The following is a 19659-nucleotide window of genomic DNA, read 5'->3' as shown; positions in this document are numbered from 1 at the left end:
ATTCATGACGTGGACTCCAGAAAGAGCTCTCACAAAGACAGTCAGTTCAGCCTGTAAAGACATCATGGTGGACCCTGAGCCAAAGCAAAGCCTGTGTTTTCCTGTGGCCAGTAGAGGGGGCTGCTTGTCTTTGCACCTGGACGCAGGCTGCTCTAGTTTAATTAGGTCTTGGCTCATTAAAGGCCTGAATGATCCTGGGATTCTTCTATATGTTTCTTCTCATCCTATACAACTACGTATAGAAGACAGCTGAAACCCTCTGTTCACCTCCTCATCTTATTAAGGCAAGGGGTCATACTTTAAAGAGGGGAGACATTTGCCTGAGGTCTCTTGGGCTGGGTAGGTAGGCACAGCCAGGGATAGGGTTGGGTGTGCTTTCTGATTCCAGAACTCTGCGTGATAGCACAGCTCGTATTCATTAGTGCTTCCCAGTCCACAAAAGGATCCCACTCTCATTCTCTCATTGATCCCCACCTCAATGTTGAGGTTCTCTCAGAGAGATGGAGGATTAATAACTATGATCGAAAATAACAGTTACTGAGCATAATCGGCCCTCCATATCTGTGGGTTTCGAAGCCACAGATTCAACCAACAGCAGATTGAAATATTTGGGAAAAAAAGTACAACCATAAGAAGTAATGCAATTTTAAAATATAACAATGATTTACACAGCATTGACATTGTATTAGGTATTACAGAGATCATCTGGAGATGATTTAAAGTATATGGGAGGATGTACGTGGGTTATATGTAAATACCATACCATTTTACATAAGGGACTTGGCCATCCTTGGATGTTGTTATCCATGGGGGTCTTGGAATCAATGCCCTGCAGAAGCCACGAACAGCCGTATTTAACGTATGTGAGTCACTGCATGCTATTTACGAATAAGGATTATCTCATTTAATTTTCACAAAACCCCTGAGAAGGCTTCTTGCTCTCTGATTATACTTTAAAAAAAAAAAAAAAAGGAGTCTCTCTCTGTCACCCAGGCTGGGGTGCAGTGGGGCAATCTGGGCTCACTGCAACTTCCACCTCCCGGGCTCAAGCAATTCTCATGCCTCAGCCTCCCAAGCAGCTGGGACTATAGGTGCTTTCCACCACGCCTGTCTAATTTTTATATTTTTAGTAGAGAAGGGGTTTTGCCATGTTGGCCAAGTTGGTCTTGAACTCCTGACCTCAAGTGATCCATCCGCCTTGGCTTCCCAAAGTGCTGGGATTACAGGCATGAGCCACCACGCCCAGCCTGATTATACTTTTCTAATCTTTCATGGTTATGAAGTTGCCTATGGACCCTAAAGACATCTAAACACAAATGCTTTCACCACTAGCATGCCCACTCATGAAGTTGCTTTCCACTCACGCACCCCTGCCTGCTTAAGAGACCACTCTTTCCCGGCTTTCGGCCATTCTCTGGGGTTTTGCTTGTGTGTTGGTCACTAGCATAATGGAGAAAGTGTGGTTGGACAGACCCAGGTGAAGTCCTGACTCTGCTTGCTACTGAGTAGACAGGTGGGCCTGGATAAGTTCCACATTTCTGAGTCTCTTTTCACTATTCAAATGGCAATAGTATATCTACCTCCAAAGTGTCGTGATCATCAATGACGTTCTCTATGCGAAAACACCCAGTAGCGCCTGTCACAGGCTATGTGCTCAGAAACTGCTGACTACATCAGTTTACAGTTGCTTTGCTTGACATGCAGGGTTCTGTTATGATCTGCCTTGCATTGAGTGCTGGTCTCCAGGAGAGTTTGGGCAAGGAAGGACTGTGATGTTCCTTCATTCAATGCATATATTTTTTAGTGCCTACGATGTGCTAGGTACCGAGGATAAGCAGTAAATCAGAGCCAACTCTCATGAAGCTTATATCCAGATGGGGAGAGAGCACAGATCACAAGAAAATAAATGAATAAAGTAGAATCAGATTATGCACCAGGCACAGTGGCTCAGGCCTAAAATCCCAGCATTTTGGGAGGCCAAGGTGGGAAGATCACGTTAGGACAGGAGTTTGAGACCAGCCTGGGCAACACGGCAAGGCCTCATCTTTACCAAACCTGAGCCTGGAAGTTTGAAGGTGTAGTGAGCTAGGATCACACCACTGCACTCCAGCATAGGTGACAAAACCAGACCCTGTCTCAAAACACACACACACACAAAACATAGATTATGCAACTGGGGGCCAGGTTAGTCTTGGAGAGACACACTACGCCTGGTGGTTAAACCAGGTATCAGCTTTGCTCTTCTTGGCTGTGTGACCTTGGGCAATTATTTAACCTCTTTGAGTTCCTTTCCTCATCTATAAATGGGAATAAAAACATATCCAACTTGCGGATTTGTGAGGAGGTAAAGAGAGAATTCACAGGAAGCACCTACTGTGCCTGGTGCCTGGTAAGGGCTCAGGTGTTAACCGGGGGAGAGTTGTCTTCAACTGATTCTATTTCAAAAACTATCTTTCCCACTCTACCAAGGGTGTTAATTATCAAGGACATGGTAGGGGCTGTATTGGCAGCCACATTCATTCAGAGATTGGAGACTGTCCCTCCAGCACTAGAAAAACCAGTTTCATCACTCCATGCTCCAGGAAGGTCAAGACACAAGTATCGAGTAAATATAATCTGAAGTCTTTATTCGTGACCCTGCAGACCACACTCTCAGGGCCCTCAGTTTACTGCCATTCTCAAGATCCAACTTGTTGCATTGCTTTTCATTACAGACAGAAATCCACATTCATCAAAAACGGGATTTGAGGCTGAAGGGGCAGCGAGGCAGTCTGCCGGTCAGCCAAACCTTGGAGCTCCAAGGCCAGCAGGAATTTATCGGGGCTTGGCACACTTAGGGCAAAGGATACAAACACAGAGTGCAGGTAGAGTCACACGGGGGCAGCCCTGCACCAACTTGGGGGCTGAGAATCAAGGCTTCCCTCTTTCCGGTTATACCAGCCCGCTAACTTCCCTTTCTAATGTCCTTCTCCAACCCCCACACTCCTGCGGCTAGAAAGGAGATGGGAAGGGAAGGAATAGTAATTCTCTCTCCTCCATCTGCTCTGGTTTTGGGTACGCCTCTGGCCAAATGTGAGGGGACCAAAGGTACTCCCCGTAGCAGTGGTGTTGGAAAAGTCAGGGCATACTGATTCCCAGTGCGGGCAGCTCATCAGTGGAGTTGGGGGCTCGGTGGCAATCTGGTCAACAGCTAGAATGCACCCCATGCCAAGTCTGCGCCTCCACTTGGCCACTGAGATTTAGAGCTGATCCCACTATCCAAGCCTTTAAGGCTGCAGCCCAGAAATTACCCCTGAGCCCTTTTCTCCTAAGTTCCCAGATGAGAACTAGAGTCAACACAAAAGTTAGCCCCTAGGATCCAGAGAGCCTGGGCCTGCCTTCTGCCAAATCCCGACTTTGCTCCTCATCCCCTCCCCACCTCCCCAGATCACAGGTTTGTTGACTCCTTAAGGAAAAGAAAAGTGCATTCTGCGAAATTCTAGCTTGGCAGCCAGGCCCCTGTGAAGCAGTGAGTCTGCTGTTCTTTTTTTTGAGTAAGACAAAATGAAACACTGGGTTTGGCCACCAGAGTTTGGCTGTGGCTCTATTACTGTTGTTTTGTGTCCCGTCCTGTGATGACTATCTTTATGTCTCAGTGACTGACTCCTTAGGATGTAAGTAGAGAGGGAAGGGGTGAGGGTGGGAGGGACTAGGTGGATACCAAGGTGCTGACCGCCAGGCTGGAGTGCTCGGGGAATGAGCTGGTTGAAAATTTTCCCTGAGACATCAAGTGGCTTTCACAGTAAGAAGGTCAGCTGAGGTCTTGCTTCTGTTTCCAAAAAGGAAGTGGCAAGATCAACGGGGTATTTTACATTGGTTGTGTCCCTGTCAGCTCTGGATAGGGAGGTATGGCCAAATGCTCTCTGGGTCTCTGGGAACCAGCTCTGTTTCATTCTTGAGCTGGAAAAAATAATAATAACAATGGAGATTCCATCTCAGGAGGAGACTTGGTGTGAAGAAACTCCTAATGACCAATAAATATCTCAGGGAAGTCCTCGGACTGCGCTACATTCAATGGGTCAGATTCCGTCTTCTTCCCAACAACATAGAGATGGCACCAAAAGAATGAATGAGAAGGGAGGTCCAGGGGACCGGCAGGCACTGATGTAAACTTGAGTATTTGGTCACTGAGTCTGTTTCCAGGAAGTTCTGCCACTACCGCTATTTGGGTAGAGATTTTTCTCCTGGAAACAGTGATGAGGTATAAATGAACTTCTCAAGAAAAGAGAGCCCACTGGTAACAGTGGCACTGAAAGTAACCAGGTGGTTTTGAAATTCGGAGGTCAGGCTGTACCATCAGGCTCACCCTCTCACATATCCCAAGCTTCAAGAATGGATTGTAAACACTCTGGGTTTCTCTTCTGGCGATGGGGTGTTGGCGAGTTCTATATTGTCCACAAGGACATTCTTGTCTTCCAGTTTAATGACAGTGGGCTCCGGGGCAGGAGAAGGGGGTGGGTTTTTATGCATGTGGGGTAAGCTGGCGCAGCTGATGTCCAGGTCTTTGAAAGCATGCAGCATGAACACGCCCAGGATGATGGTGACAAAGCCCGAGAGAGTGCCCGCAATGTCCACAGCAGACATGCTGTACCACTCCTTGAAGAGGATGATGGACGAGGTAACGACCACCGTGGTGAAGAACACGTAGTAGATGGGGAACACCAGGGAGGTGTTGAAAATATCCAGTGCCCTGTTGAGGAAGTTGACCTGAGTGCTGAGAGACAGTGCCAGGATGAGGGACAAGATGTAGGGGAGCGGGTGCCGTACGACTGGCAGCCCCTGGAAGAAGTTCTTGATGGTGATGCCCAACCCCTTGACAGCAGCCACGGAGAAGGCCCCGATCACAGAGCAGATGATGATGTAGATGAGGATATTCCTTTGCCCGTAACGCGGGGCGATGACAAAGATGAGGATGAGGCAGGACACCAGCAGAAGGACAGCAAACACGATGTACCCTTTGGGAGGAGAAGAAGAAGCGGCGCTGGGCTGTGGAGGGTGCAGGCAGTGTCTAGGGCCCAGACTCATGGCAGTGGGAGGCAGCCTTAAGACCATGGGCTCTAGAGTCAGACAAACGTGGGTTCCAGTCCCAGCTTCATGACTTTCTAATAGCTTGGTTAAGTTGTTAAACCCCCAAGAACTGTTTCCCCATTTGTAAAAGAGGACCAGCAATCGTAAGGCTGTTTTGTGGGATTCAATGAGATACTGTATTTAAAGCACTCAAAACAGTGTTGGTATCCATACATATTGGGCCAGGAAGCCTTTAAACTAGCCTCACTAACAATTACCAGCCCATCCGTGTTTCTTCTTTAGCTTGCCTTCTCCTCTAGGTGGCAGCACCTGAGATGGTCAGAACCTGGTCTGACCTTTTATGGGGCAGTGGGGGACATTCAACCTCCAGTATTTTCCTGCTCTTCAGGGGCTTGGAGTCTACCTGTGTCTTTCATCTTGGAAGCCATCTCCATGATGGTGGTGACCTTCTCTTCCTCAGGGGCGTGTATCACCATTACCGTGCTGCCGGCCACACAGATCACGCAGCCCAGCTTCCCCAGCAGGTTCAGACTCTCTCCCAGGAAATATGAGGAGAGGATGGCACTGCACGTGGAGATGGGAGAAGGAGATTAGAACAGCCATGCCTGTCCCAGAGTCCCAAAGAAAAATGGGCCTGAGCAAACACTCACAGAGAGCAACAGATCAGACCTCACTACTCTCTCACGTGGAAGATTTTCTTCCAAAAAAACTGAAGTTACCACGGGCAAGTCATGGAACCATTCTAAGCCTCATTGTCCCCATCTGCAAAATGAGGATGCTAGTAATATCCACGGGAGGCATTGTTCTCAGGAACTAAATGAGATAATGCACAGAAAATGCACAGTGCAGAGCTGATACCAAATAATAACCACAGCTATCACATATGGAGGGCTTAGTATGTGCTGAACGTTCTGAATCTACCCCATATATTAACTCAACCCTCACAGCATCCCTAGCGGAGGCCAACAGAGGTTAAGCTACTTGGCCAAGGCCAGCAGGTTTTAGGAGGCCAGGCTGAAATGTTAACCCAGGCAGTCTAATTCCAGAGTCAGGGCGCTTCATTGATACGCCATGTTGCCTCTCAAGTAAACACACTCAAAAAATGTCTGATAGCTTTCAAAATAGTTGATACGAAATATTTGTGTGTCTCACCGCCCCCAGTCCTCCTGAGCTGGGGTCAAAAAATGTCTCATATAGAAACTCATTTCTGGCAGTGTTATAGTATTTGCTGGAGGAATAGAAATGCAGGTGAATTTCTTCTATTTTAGAGACTGAAAGTATTCCCAAACAGAAGAGTTGGAAGAGCACTTCAGAATGCTCTTGTCTCACTGCCTACCCAATGGACACATCCTCTCTTAGCACTGCCAACAGATGGCTCTCAGCTTTGGCTTATATATACCTCTGGTGGCAGGGACCCCACCCCTTCACAAGCCAAATGAGCCCATTGTAGGTTTGCTCTCATCATTCACCAAAAATATGCCTCCTGGTAACTTCTGGGTTTTGCCCCATCTCTGCTCCTCAGGTCATCCATAACAAATCTATTTCTTTCATTTGTATAAGAAGCCAGTATAAACAGCTTTAATGGCAATCACAGGTACCTTTCCATGTCTTAGGCATTTATTACCTACTATGTATGGTGCTAGGAACTTCCCATTTATCTCACTAGCATCTCAAAACTCTTTGCAAAGTAAAGTATACTATCTCCAGTTGATAGATGAAAAGACTGAATCTCATAGAAAAAATGATTTGGCAAGGTCAAATGACTAGCAAGTTGTCAAACCAGGAGTTGAGCTCAAGTTCTTTCTAATTGTCAGTGGGTTTTCTTCTATGCCTCATTGAAGAGGATCCTTGTGACTTCTCTGAGTCTTCAGTTTCTGGGCAAATTATCTCTAGTTCCTTACTGCACGATGGTGTTATGATATCCATTCCCCTCACGTCCTTTACCCAAGCCAGCAGAGGCAAGAGAGAAAGGGAAAAAAGTCACAAGCAAGCCACATAGGATCACTGGGGCATGCTTCTTCTCTTCACGAAGGTGGCATTGGTTTAGTGTAAAAACCTATTGGCCAGGCACAGTGGCTCATGCCTGTAATCCCAGGACTTTGAGAGGCTGAAGCAGGTGGATCACCTGAGGTCAGGAGTTCGAGACCAGCCTGACCAACATGGTGAGACTCTGCCTCTACTAAAAAATACCAAAAAATCATCTGGGTATGGTGGCAGTCACCTGTAATCCCAGCTACTCAGGAGGCTGAGCAGGAGAATCCCTTGAAGCGGGGAGGGGGAGGTTGCAGTGAGCTGAGATCACAGCATTGCACTGTAGCCTGGGCGACGAGCAAAACTCTGTCTCAAAAACAAAAACAAAACAAAACCTATTGGCTGTCTCAGGGCCTAATTAGCCTCAAAAATCCTGGTTCAAGTTTTCAGGAGAGCGGCAACTGATATCTAAGCTCTCTTGTCTGTGTTCTATCTTTCCTATGAAACTACCAAAAACATTTTGGCCACAATGTCCCATTCAAGAGATTATTCATGTAGGCAGGGGCCACACACTGGAGGATTTCATGACTCTCCCAACTTCCCCAGGGTAGGAATTTGCAAACTCATCAGATATGCAATTATGGTATCACAGCCACATCAGCTGTCATCGGCCAGTTGTACAGCATGAGTCATGGTTCTATTTGAGTGTGTAAATGTTGCAAAATTTTTATCAAGATGGTAAAACAAATGATGGGTACTGGGTGTGGTCTGCTGCCATTTACCAGCGTTCCAAGGTTAGGCCAACAATCAGAGTCTCCTTCAAATGGGGCGCCAGGACCCCCACAGAGGAACTGGCTCTGTGTTTGTAGCTCGGAGGACTAGGGGCAGTGGGAAGCACAGATATTTAGTACCAATTACTTTTAAAACTATCAGACATTTGTTGAGTGTTTACTTGAGAGTTAAGCCCCCTGACTCTGGAATTAGACTGTCTGGGTTAGAATTCCAGCCCGGCCTCTTAGAACCTGGTGACTTTGGCCAAGTTGCTTCACCTCTGTTGGCCTCAGCTAGGGATGCTGTGAGGATTAAATGAGTTAATATGCGGGATAGATTCAGAAGCTTCCGCACGTACTAAGCCCTCACTATGTGATAGCCACTGTTATTGTTTGGTACCAGCTCTCTACTGCATTTTCTGTGCATTATCTCATTCAATCCTCAGAACAATGATTCCAGTGGGTATTACTGGCATCCCCATTTTGCAGATTGGAAAAATGAGGCTTACAGTGACTAAGTGGCTTAAATGACTTGCCCATGGCAACACAACTACTAAGTGGTAGAGCGAGGATTAGAACTCAGGCAGAGTTAATCAGGGCACATGCTGTTAACTTGTATGCTGCATCTATTTCAGCACCAAAATACTGACATGCCATTCGGCGTGGTGATGGTGGAAGACCTTCCAACTGGTTTGGGCTTGGCCTGCCTATTACCCAGTTAGTCAAGGGGATGCTGGGGCAAGAGGCAGCAAACATTCCCAGGGTCTATAGCTCTGAACAGCACACTACCTCTTTCTGGAGGCTGAGACCAACCCAGGTCCCTGATTGCCAAGTGGCAACCGACCCCACTTGGCAGTTCCAGACCTCAACAAACTGAAAATGGAACAGAATAAGAGAGGGCTGGAGAGGGGACAATAACCTTATGAGGACACTCAGTGCTCCCAGAGGCGTGACGACTGTTGCGGGTGCAAATGCATAGGCTCCAAAGTTGGCAACTTCTCCAGCAGCCACTGGGAAATGAAGCAAGAAAAGAGGCTAGCACGATGCAGAGGCACCATCTCCATTCCAGACGAATCATTCTGTGTGCAACCATCTGGAGAATCCCAGACCAGCATTCCTTAAAATCCTGATCCATACACTCTCTCCCTAGAGGGTCTGATGGAAGGTCAGTCCCAGCCTATTCGGATCAGATCCTTCCATTTTAAAGGTGGTGAAGCTAAGGCCCAGAGCCCAAGGTCACATGACATGCTTACGGGGTAGAAGCCCTCTTTCTCTTTTGGCCTCTTGGCTTCTAATCCAGGCACAGTTAAATTTGTCTCAGGGACTGTCAGTATTTCGGACTAGATCGTTAATTTAAATTCTAGGAAGTGTTCGTTATCGAAGGAAGAAATAGTTACAGTTATTGATTCTCCAGGTACCAACTGGTCCATGGACCCCTCTTTTCCAATGGAATTGTGACCAGTCTGGACTGACAGGCAGGTGGTTAGAAAAATCTGGCATTCCCAATAGGCCTAAGTTGTTTCTCTCCGTCCGAGTTTCCAGTTTGTAAATTCACAGTTTGTTAATACACAGGATAACACTTAGAAAGTTTAGCACATAGTAAGCCCTCAATATGTGATAGCTGTGATGATCAGAAAAGTGTCTTTTTCATTTCTCTGCTGATAGAGAACCACTTTTAAAGGGTCTCCCCTTTAAAAGCAGAGGGTCCGTGGGATAGCTCTGACTGAGATGGGGATCAAAACTTGGCATAGAGGAATTACAACAGAAACCTGGTTAATTTTCCACCTTAAAGAGTCAGGGTTAGATAGCAGGAGAGGATGGGTGGAAAGTGGGGGAAATGTGTGAGTATGCAAATTTGGGCAAACTTTAAGTGACGGACCAGCTATGTTCTAAGTGGGCAACACATTAACTGCCTGCGAACTGGGAGAAATTGGCCTAGGAGTCCCAGTCTACCATGTAGAAGTCAAGAGTCCACTGCCAACAGGCAGTGATATTATCAGCCTATGTTTAAAGGGAAGTTGAGAAAATACACTTTCATTGTTGCCAGCTCTGTGCAAACCTCTCTGGGGGTAGCCACTTCACGGATGAAGATTGGCTTTGATGATAAGATGTTCTCCCTGCAAAGGTATTCAAGGTTTTCCCCTGGGAATCTGGGCCTCAGATTCACACTTGCCATACTAGAGACAAAAATGTCGCGCCCACCCCTCCCTTTGTCTCCAGCCACTGTTATTAGTAGCAAACAACCCACTTACTGGTGAGAAATCCGGCCCACCACATTGCATCCTTCAGGTAGCCGAAGCCTCCGTCCACTGTAGAGGGAATGGACACAAAGCTGGGTTGGAACTTGGCACACTTTCTCAGGCACTTCTCCTAACTCTCTGCTCACTCCCTGGCCTCTAAGAGCTGGTCCTAGAGGCTTGGTTCTGGGCCTTCTCCTGGGTGGGTTCATTTGTTTCTAAAGTTTTAAACACCATCTATATCTGGTGCCTCTGTATCTCTAGCCTGGACCTTTCTTCTGAGTCCAGGTGTATATCCAACTGCTTACTTCACATCTCCTCTCGGATTTCTCGCAGGCATCTCAATCTCTGTCCTAAATGGAGCTCTTGGTTTTACACGTTCCCCACCCACCTGCCAAATGAAACAGAGTAAATGACACTCTCATGTATCCAGTTGCTTCAGGAGAAGCCAGGGAATTGCCCTTTGACTCTTCTCTCTCTCCTCTGCATCCTGTCCAACCTGGTAACTGACTCCAAAAAGCATCTCACATGTGTCCACTCCGCTGCCACCTGCCACACCAAGGCACCGTCATCCCTGCTTCCGATAGAGGCAATAGCCTCCTTCAAAGTTACTCTGGTTCCATTCTTGGCCCTTTAATAACGTTGTTTTTTTTTTTTTTCGTGGCAGCCAGTGGTCCTTTAAGAATGCAAGTCAGATTATGTCCCTCCTCAACTTCTGGCTGGCCAATGGCTTCTGATTGCTCTTAGCGTAAAGACCAGAATCCTTAGCAAGACCATGCATAGTATGGGCCCTGCTCACCTGTCCAAGCGCGTCTCCTGCCACTCTTCTCCTCTCTTAGCTCTCCAAAAACGATGAGCTCTTTTCTGCCTGAAGGCCTTTGCACATGCTTTCCCTGTGTCCAGAACACTCTTCCTACTAATATTTGCCTAAACTTATCCTCACCCTGCAGGTTGCTGTGTGAATGTTGCCTCCCCTATGATGTCATTCCTGACCCTATCTATTATTTCCTATTGGAGTTCCCTCCCTCCCTCCCCCTCCTTCCTTCCTTCTTTCCTTCCTTCTTTCCTTCCTTCCTTCTTTCCTTCCCTTCCCTTCCTACCCTTTCCTTCTCTCCCTCCCTCCTTCTTTCCTTCCTTCCTTCCTTTTTTCCTTCCTCTCTCTCTTCCTTTCCTCCCTTCCTTCTCCTTTCTTCCTTACATTTTTCCTTCCCTCCCTCCCCCAGTACAGGGTCTCACTCAGTCACCCAGCCCAAAGTATGCAGTGGCATTATCATAGCTCAGTGAAGCCTCAAACACCTGGGATCAAGGGATCCTCCCACCTCAGCCTCCTGAGTAGCTGACTACAGTCATATGCCACCATGCCTGGCTAATTTTAAAATATTTCTGAGGATCGGGCCCATAGTTAATACTCAAGAACATTAGCAGCAAAGATGATGATAATGATGGATGATGGTAGATGGGTTTGAGACAGTTTTGTAGAAATCCAAAAATCTCATGTTGCCTTTTGGAAATGCCCCCTTTTCTAAGAAGAAGGTCTCTTGTTTTCATCGGGTTCCTAAAAACATCAGAATTTCCTGTAAATATTAAGAACTCGGAGAGCATTTTACTCTAAGGGTTGAAATCACAGGAGATACTGAAATAGCTATTGGAGAACAAAACAGATTCCAGGGAAGCTGGCTTTTGAATGGCCGATGACACCTTCTCTGAGCACAAGCAGAAATTTCCCCGGCACTCTGGGAGGTCTCTGGCCTTTCGAATACTTGTCCAGAAGTGAAGGGTGGAACGGCAATGCCCATCGTTCCTGACTCATCCCCGAACCTCACAGCTATTCATTTTGCAGAACACATGGGCTCTAGACCTGTACCTCTAACCGTGGGAACCTCCCGCTTAGACAACAGTGACACCGACACTAGCGGTCTCTGTGCTAGGTATGATTCTAACTATGTTACATCTTCTTATAACCCTTCAGGCTGGTATGATTCTTATCTCCATGTTATAGATGAGAAAACTGAGGCACAGAAAAGGATACTTTTCTTGCCCAGAATTGCATAACAAGGAATTGAGGAGCCAGAATTAGAACCCCTGTAGTCTGCTTCCAAAGTGCAACATCCCACAAACATTAAACTGAACATGTCCAAACTTGAATGCACCATCTTCCCATAAACCTGTTCCTCCTTCTGTGTTCTGCATCTCGGAACATAGCACCTCCATCTCCCCAGGTGCTCAGGTAAAGAGCCTGAGTCATCCTGGAGTGTTTTGTTTTTTAACCCCTTGCATGAAGCCAGTCTGTATCAAAGCTGGTAAGTTCTACCTTCAAAAACTAGCTCTGGAATCCACGACTTGTCTCCATTCCTATTTCCATCTTCCAGGCCCAAGTTCTGTCTTGTGCTCACCTACGTGGCCTCCCAGGCTCCAGGCTTGTCCCCTGATCCGATCTTCACCCAGCAACCAGGGCTTTTTTTCAAATTGCAAATTAGACCGTGTTACTCCCCTGCTTAAAACCATTCAGTCACTTAATGATTGCATTCCAGCCCTGTGCTTCAGCTTACAAGACCCATCATGAGCTGGCCCTTCGCTACGTGCATCCTCCTGCTCCTGCCGCCCTGAATGACTTTCAATTTCTAGTATCACAAGTTCTCTCTTACCTCTGAGCCTTTGCACATGCTGTTTTTTCTGTCTGGAGCACTGTCTCCCTCTTTCCCCTTTTACCTTGCTGTCTCCTCACCATCTCAGTCTCAGTTTAGAGATCATCTCTTCTAGAAAACCTCCCCTAGTCCCCTGAGTCTGGGCTTTACACACCCCTCCAAAATACTCCCCCATAGCAGGCTGGATTTTCCCCATGATAAAATAACTGTCCGCTGACTCATCTGTCTCTTCCGTTTGACTGATGGTTCCACTCAAGTGAACCATCCCCATACATGCCCATGTCTGGCACTGTCCCTGGCATACAGGAGGCAGGCGAGAAATGGTGATTAAATTAGTGAGTCCTTTTGCACAGGATTCCTTTTCTCAAGTATTGTTTCACAAATACACATCTTATTTTCCTCCCTTGTCAGCAGAAAGCTAGCCATTTTTTGGCAGCCCAGAAGGGGGCTCAGTTGGATGGTAAGTGAGTGCACACCAGCATCTGACATTGTTCTGAGCAGAGCTATCTATTCCAATTTTGCAGAGAAGTTGTGACTTGCCTATGTTGGCATTGGTAGGAAGTAGGACCAAGACCAGATCTGCAGTATCTGATTCTTGATCTTGAGACTTGCTGCTTCCCTTCTCTAATAAACACATCATGAAGTTCTCAGGAAAGGTTGGATTCTAAAGGAAGGCCTCCTGTTGGCTCTCTACACTGAGACCTCCTGTTTGAAGTCTTCCTTTATAACCCTAAACCCTAACCCCGTTGGCAGGTGGGATTCCCAACAGGATTGACAATGAGCCTTTTGTGCCTTGCGGAGGCCGTCCTCTTAGATTGCAGCCCTGGTCCCTGTGAGGGCTCAGCTGCCCTGCACCCCATCCTCTCCTGCCCCACGAACCTACCAGCTCGAGTGGCTCCCGTGGCCACGAGTCGTAGGAGGCCTTTCTTCTTGAGGATAACACTGCTGCCGATGAGAAAGCAGGACAGGAAGGCCAGGCCCAGGCCGATGTAGAAGCCATAGTTCTGCCTGATCCTCTCCTGCCAGCTATGAAAGGTGGCATTGCTGGGCACCTCAGGGCTGAGGTCACCAACAATCTGGCACCAGATTTCTTGGGAGGAGCAGTAGAGGTGGAGCAGGGAACCTGGATGGGAAGACCACGGTAAGAGAGTCACACTGGGGACATTTACACACTTTAAAAATATTGGAATCGGCCACTGTTTCAGACCTTGTACTTCCACTACTGCAGGGCTCTGCCCATATACTGTGTCTCCATCTAAGAACAATAGTGTTCAGTGAGTGCTTACTCTAGCTAGAGGCTTCCTTTGCATGGCCACAGCAAATTTTTGCAACCACGTGTCAGGTGAACGATGTCTGAATCCCCATTTCACAGATGTCAACGTGGAGGTAATGAGAGGTCAGGTTCCTTGCTTAAGGATACACAGACTGGCCGGGCACGATGGCTCACATCTGTAATCTGAGCACTTTGAGAGGCCAAGGCAGGCAGATCACAAGGTCAGGAGATCGAGACTAGCCTGGCCAACATGACAAAAATTAGCTGCACGTGGTGGTGCATGCCTGTAGTACCAGCTACTCAGGAGGCTAAGTCAGGAGAATCGCTTGAACCCAGGAGGCAGAAGTTGCAGTGAGCTGAAATCGCACCACTGTACTCCAGCCTGGTGACAGAATGAGACTATGTCTCAAAAAAAAAAAAAAAAAAAAAAAAAACAAAAAAAAAAAAAAAAAAAAAAAAAAGGATACACAGACTGACTCCAGAACCCTACTGTGTAACCACTAATCTATGCTGATGGCTCACACCTCAGGCAGGGTCCCCCAAGCTCTCAGGAGTCATTGAGTCCAATCTCGGGCCCCTCTTCAGGAATCCCTGCCCAGCCTCTGGGCATGTGGACTTCCAATAGCTCATGATCCCTCCAAGGGAATCTCCCTCCCAGAGACATCTTCACTTGTCTCCCTAAGCTGCAGCTGCAATGGGAGGCTGCTGATCAGATACGCGAGGGAGTGAGGCTAGAGAGTCCACAAGCCTCTTCCGGGCCTCAAGATGACTAAGTGGTGGGCCTCCTGCTAGATGAAACTGACCATTCTCAGGCCTTGCTTCTTAGACCTCTGGTGCTGTGGTCAGTGGCTGGGGTCTCCTTTAGGTTATGAAGAGATCAGCGTCCCTGCCACCCCATACAGACTCTGTCTTTGGTTTGCTATCGAACTCCTAGAGTCCTCAAGAATCTGGATCAGCCCTCAGGCCTCGGAGCCATCCCACCATTGCATGCCTTGTGGGGACAAACACCAAGGACAGCAAGAACAAACCTGGGCACAAAGGCAGATCCTCAGCCAGAAGAAGCACACAAGTTCAAGGAAACTACAAATAATAGCCAATAATTCCCCAGTGCTGCTACTCACATGGTCCTCGGTTTCCAGGAGGGTTTCTAATGACCACTTGGAAACAGGCATAACAATCATTTCTAGGCTTTTAGTTGAAGAAATTGAGGCCCTGATAAGTTCAGCAGCCTGCCCAAAGCCACAACACGGTACGAAGTGGTGAAGCCAGTGTTAGATTCTAAGCTTATCTGATGCCAAAGCCTGTGCTCTTAACCACCACACACACCTCAATAAAGCAGGTAGCATCTGGCCTCCTAAGACGTTTTTTGTTTGTTTGTTTTTGTTTTTTGGGTAGAGATGGGGGTCTTGCTATGTTGTCCAGGGTGGTCTCGAACTCCTAGCCTCAAGCTATCCTCCTGCCTCAGCCTCCCAAAGCACTGGGATTACAGGTGTGAGCCACCGTGCCTGGCCCTAGAGGTATTTTAAAATAGAAATAAAAATTGGGAGATTTTGCATGAAAATTCAGATGTGAGGCTACACTGAAAAATCAGATCTGCTTACCATATTGGGCCCTCATTTAAGGGAACAGCTGGCTGCAGCTGGGCAGTGTTGCCCCCTAAAACGGGACATACTCTCTACAATTCTCCAAGAGTCTCATCTGGTGCCTTTCAGTCATTTCTGGCATGTGCTTGGCCTTTGTAGGCATCTGGGTTTGTAACCTCTGGAGGTAGAAGGCCTTTTTCAAGCTGCGTATCGCCAAGGCCCCTATGCCAAGAATGTAAGCCTCAGCCATGTATTTCTCCCATCAAGCTAGAACTCCCAGACAGTGCCTGGAAGAGCCCCAAAGTCCAGGGTCAAGCAGCTCTGGCTCTGGAACATCTGCAGAGCAGAGTGGCAACTTGGTGGAACAGACGAAGAGCAATGTTGACCTTTCTTCCATGACACAGACCCATGAATAACAGAGCTTGAAGAGCCCTTAGAAAGCAGTCTAAATTATTATTTTCAGCTGGGGATACTGAGGCCCTGAGAAGGGGAAGGGCTTGCTTAAGTCACACCAACATCTAGTGGAAGATCTGCACCCGGAACCCACTGGGGCACATCCAATGTGTCTTTTGCAGTGTGAGATATTTCTTTCCAAAACCAATGTCACAATCAAGGGAAGATGAGACAGGAGGCATTTCAGTCCCTAATGAGACTTGTTCTGCACTGCTCATTCCTGTTTATCCAGCTCAGGCTTCCTTGCCCAAGAGCTGAATCTGGGGAGTTCCCTGAGCCCAGGAAATGAGCCAGAGCCTGGGAGGACATTGGCTAAGGGAGGTGACTCCTGAGAGGAAGACCAGACTCATCCCCATGCCCTTCCCCTGATCCCTGAAGGTGCACTTGGAGCAGGTGGAGCCAAAGAACCCTCTGTGGATGGACTTGGCTGTCACAGTAAAGCCTGCAGCACCCAAGGGCTCAGCACCCTCCATTGAGTCAAGTTCTCCCACTGCAGTGAAAAGCAAAAAAGAGAGAGGGCTGATGGCCAAAGTAAACCCAATTCTGAGCATGGGCCAGATGATCCCTGCCATCTCTTCCAGAATGTGCTAGGACCAGGGAACCACATTCTGCCCTCAGAGAAAAGGCGAGCCTGAATGTGGCCTGCCTTGTCGAGGAAACCAAAGTCAGACACCCAACAGGCTGGTTTTGAAAGCTTCACTGCAGACAGAAAGAAGTTGGAGAAACAGGGACATCCCACAGCCTGCGATTCCAAGACAAGGTAGGAAAGTGGAGCTACACCAAGGAAGGAGTTGAGGGCTTAGTATCCACCAGCCCTGGATCTATATTCCATTTCCTCACTGTATTACCTGGAGCAAATTATTAGCCATTCAGAGCATCAGCTTCTGTATCTTTAGAATGGGGATAACAAGATAGTAAAGTAATAATACTTATTATAATTTCTTTCTAGGGTTGTTTTAAGGATTCAGTGAGATAATGCAGGTTAAAGGGCCTAGTCCACTACCTGCTTTATGGTCAGAAAGCAATAGGAAGCCAAGGGTCTTTCTTTACCCCTTCCTGCGGTCCTTTCCCTTTCTTTCCCAAAGCAAGACCATCCTTTGGTGGTCCTCACATTGACCCAGAGAGAAAGCCCCAACTGCGCAGGTACTCAAACCTGAAACAACTATACATTAAAAACACAGAATCCCCCAACCCCAACCCCCACCTCTCAGAGTGTCTGCTTTCGTCCAAATGCCTGCCCCCCACCCCAAACCCCCATTTCAACCCAGGGGACATCCTTTCCTTCCCTGACTCCTGTCAGGGAAGATGCAAAGATGAAGGAGAAGTCTCAGCCAGAACCCTGATCTTCAAAGCTGGTGGGGGCGGGGGGGCAGCCACCTGGTGCTGGTCCTGCCCCTCCCCCGCCTTGGGCCCCCTGGGAGGATGCGACGGAGAGGGGTGGCAAGGAACTGAGGGTGCGAAGCGCGGAGCCCGCGTGGTTCCCCAGCCCTGCCGCACGCACCGTTCTCACAGCTGGCGTTTCTGACCCGCAGCTCCATGGGGCTCGGGGCACGCGGACCGACGCGCGGGCGGACGGCGCCCGGATTCCCCGGCTCCGCAGCAGGTGGCCGCGACTTGTCCCCCGCGTGGCTCGCGCGCGCGAGAAGCCGCCGGGGTCCGCACCCAGGAGTGGGGAGAGTGACGCGTCCCAGAGGGGGAGGGTCCCCGGGGAGGAGTCACCCAGTGTCTTGGGCAACTCCGGGGGGAGGGGTCCCCGCGCTAGGGCCGCCCGCAGAGGGGCGCATGCCTTTCCGGGGCGAGGACGCTGCCAGGCTCCCAGCCCTGGAGTCACCGCCCCGTGCCAGGGGCCAGAGGCGAGGGGGCGGGTTTCCCGGCACCGCCCCTCCGATGACCGAATCGGCACCCAGCTCCATGCCCAGTGAAAGAATACTGAGGCCCTGGATGGCTGGAGAAGGGGCAACTTTCCTGCCGAGATGGATGTGGCAACGTGGGGGTTGGAAGGGGGTACTGCTGCCAATCGGGAACCTGGGTTCTTTCTTTTCCATCCTTCTCGCCCTCCCACCGTCCCCCCTCCCTACTCCCCACCTCGTTCCCCCTCCTCCCCCCTCCTCCCCTCCACCCCCCTCTTCCTCCCCTCCACCCCCCCTCCTCCTCCCCTCCACCTTTCCTCCCTTCCTCCCATTCCGCCCTCCTATCCTCCCTTCCTCCTGCCCTCTGACCTCCTTTCCTTGCCTTACCCATTCATCTATTCAACCTAGATCTGATCTGTGCTGGGCACTAGTAGGTCTAACAGGTACCTCGTGAGTGCCTAGTGCTCAATGTATATTTATGTCTAATGAATAGGAGTTTGGTAAATTAAGTGAAAGAAGGAAATGCAGTGATTGGAGTCTGAAATGAGTCAGACCATTCCCTGTCCTCCAAGTACCTTATATTTAATGGGGGGAAACAAGATGTGATCAACTCTTAGAGACCAATGTTTTTGAAATTACCACTTTAGAATTATTTACACGCACACAGAATAACCTATTTGTTACTATCGGTAACAATAAAAAACAAGTTAGAAAAACACTGACCTGGACCTTAAAAACACTTACGTAGAGTTTGCTGTAGGCCAGGCAGAATTCTAAGTGCTGAAAAATTCCAGTTCATTTAATCCTCATGACTGCCTTTAATGTACAGATTTTTATTGTTTACAGAAAGGAAACTGAGGCACAAAGTACTCAAGTACTGTATTTCTTTAAATTTTATCAAGAGATAGTTTTAGACTTATAGAAGAGTTACAAAAATACTATAGAGAGTTCCCATATACCTGTCACCAGCTTCCCTTAATGTTAACATCTTGTATAAGAATAAAAAAACTGCACTTTAAATACTTTGAGACATTCGCTCCCAAGGCTGCACAGCTAGTGAATGAGGATGCCAGGTGTAAACAGAGCTGCTCCAGCCCCAAGCCGGTCCTCCTGGCTACCACCCTCCATTGTCTACTTGTGGACTTCTAGCTGGGCCTCCAAGGACGATTCACACAGTGCGGGGCTTCCCCTAACTTGCTGGATGACTTTAAGCAAACTGCTTACTCTGCATAAGGATCAATTTCTTTGTCTGTCAAATGCAACAGCCCCTTCTCCCAGGGGTTGGGATTGGGGGAGAGGAGAGGTTAAAGAGAAAGGGAAACGTTACACAGCGAATGTAAGAAGCCAGGTTTGCTCATTTTACTTGCCGCATAACTTCCCAGGCCCCTGATTCTGCAATGAGGTTCAGGTCTCTGGAAAAATGCTTTGAAAACAAAACAGGATAGAGCACAAGGGCCCCACATCTCTTGCCTGTGAAACTACATTTCTTAAAAGATAAATGACCCTAGACTTTGCCTATTCCTACACATAGGACAACGTTTGACAAGGTTAGTGACTATGCCTCTGCCATCTATGACCTGATGTACTCTTGCACCCAGACTTTGATGTGATTCTGCTTTACTGTAACTTCTAAGCAAGCTTGATGTAATGTTTGAGCACATACTGCACCTCCGCTACCTGTAAATAAGCTACAAGCTGAAACACTGTTTAGAGCAGTGGGATAGAACCTTTCTAAAAGACTTCTCCCAGACTTTTGTCTTCAGTCTCTAGTCCTCGGTAAGACGGTTTTTTTTTTTTTTTTTTTTTTTTT

At 48.1% G+C, this 19659-nt stretch overlaps 1 protein-coding gene across 1 annotated transcript; it reads right to left on the bottom strand.

The window, feature by feature from the left end:
* Positions 1-2601: 2601 nt before the first annotated feature.
* On the bottom strand, positions 2602-17840 carry NIPAL4 (NIPA like domain containing 4). Its single transcript, XM_017517068.2, has 6 exons — positions 17501-17840; positions 13574-13813; positions 10061-10117; positions 8728-8818; positions 5471-5631; positions 2602-4994 (listed from the first exon to the last, which is right to left on the bottom strand). Exons 1-6 carry the CDS (start codon positions 17535-17537, stop codon positions 4366-4368), a joined length of 1215 nt encoding a protein of 404 aa, XP_017372557.2. The 5' UTR covers positions 17538-17840; the 3' UTR covers positions 2602-4365.
* Between the last annotated feature and the right edge of the window lie 1819 nt (positions 17841-19659).

This window comes from Cebus imitator, unplaced genomic scaffold, assembly GCF_001604975.1.
Source record: "Cebus imitator isolate Cc_AM_T3 unplaced genomic scaffold, Cebus_imitator-1.0 Scaffold616, whole genome shotgun sequence".
Taxonomy (NCBI): Eukaryota; Metazoa; Chordata; class Mammalia; order Primates; family Cebidae; genus Cebus; species Cebus imitator.
The sequence above is the reverse complement of the archived record's forward strand: the minus strand, read 5'-3'. Positions and strand labels throughout refer to the sequence as shown.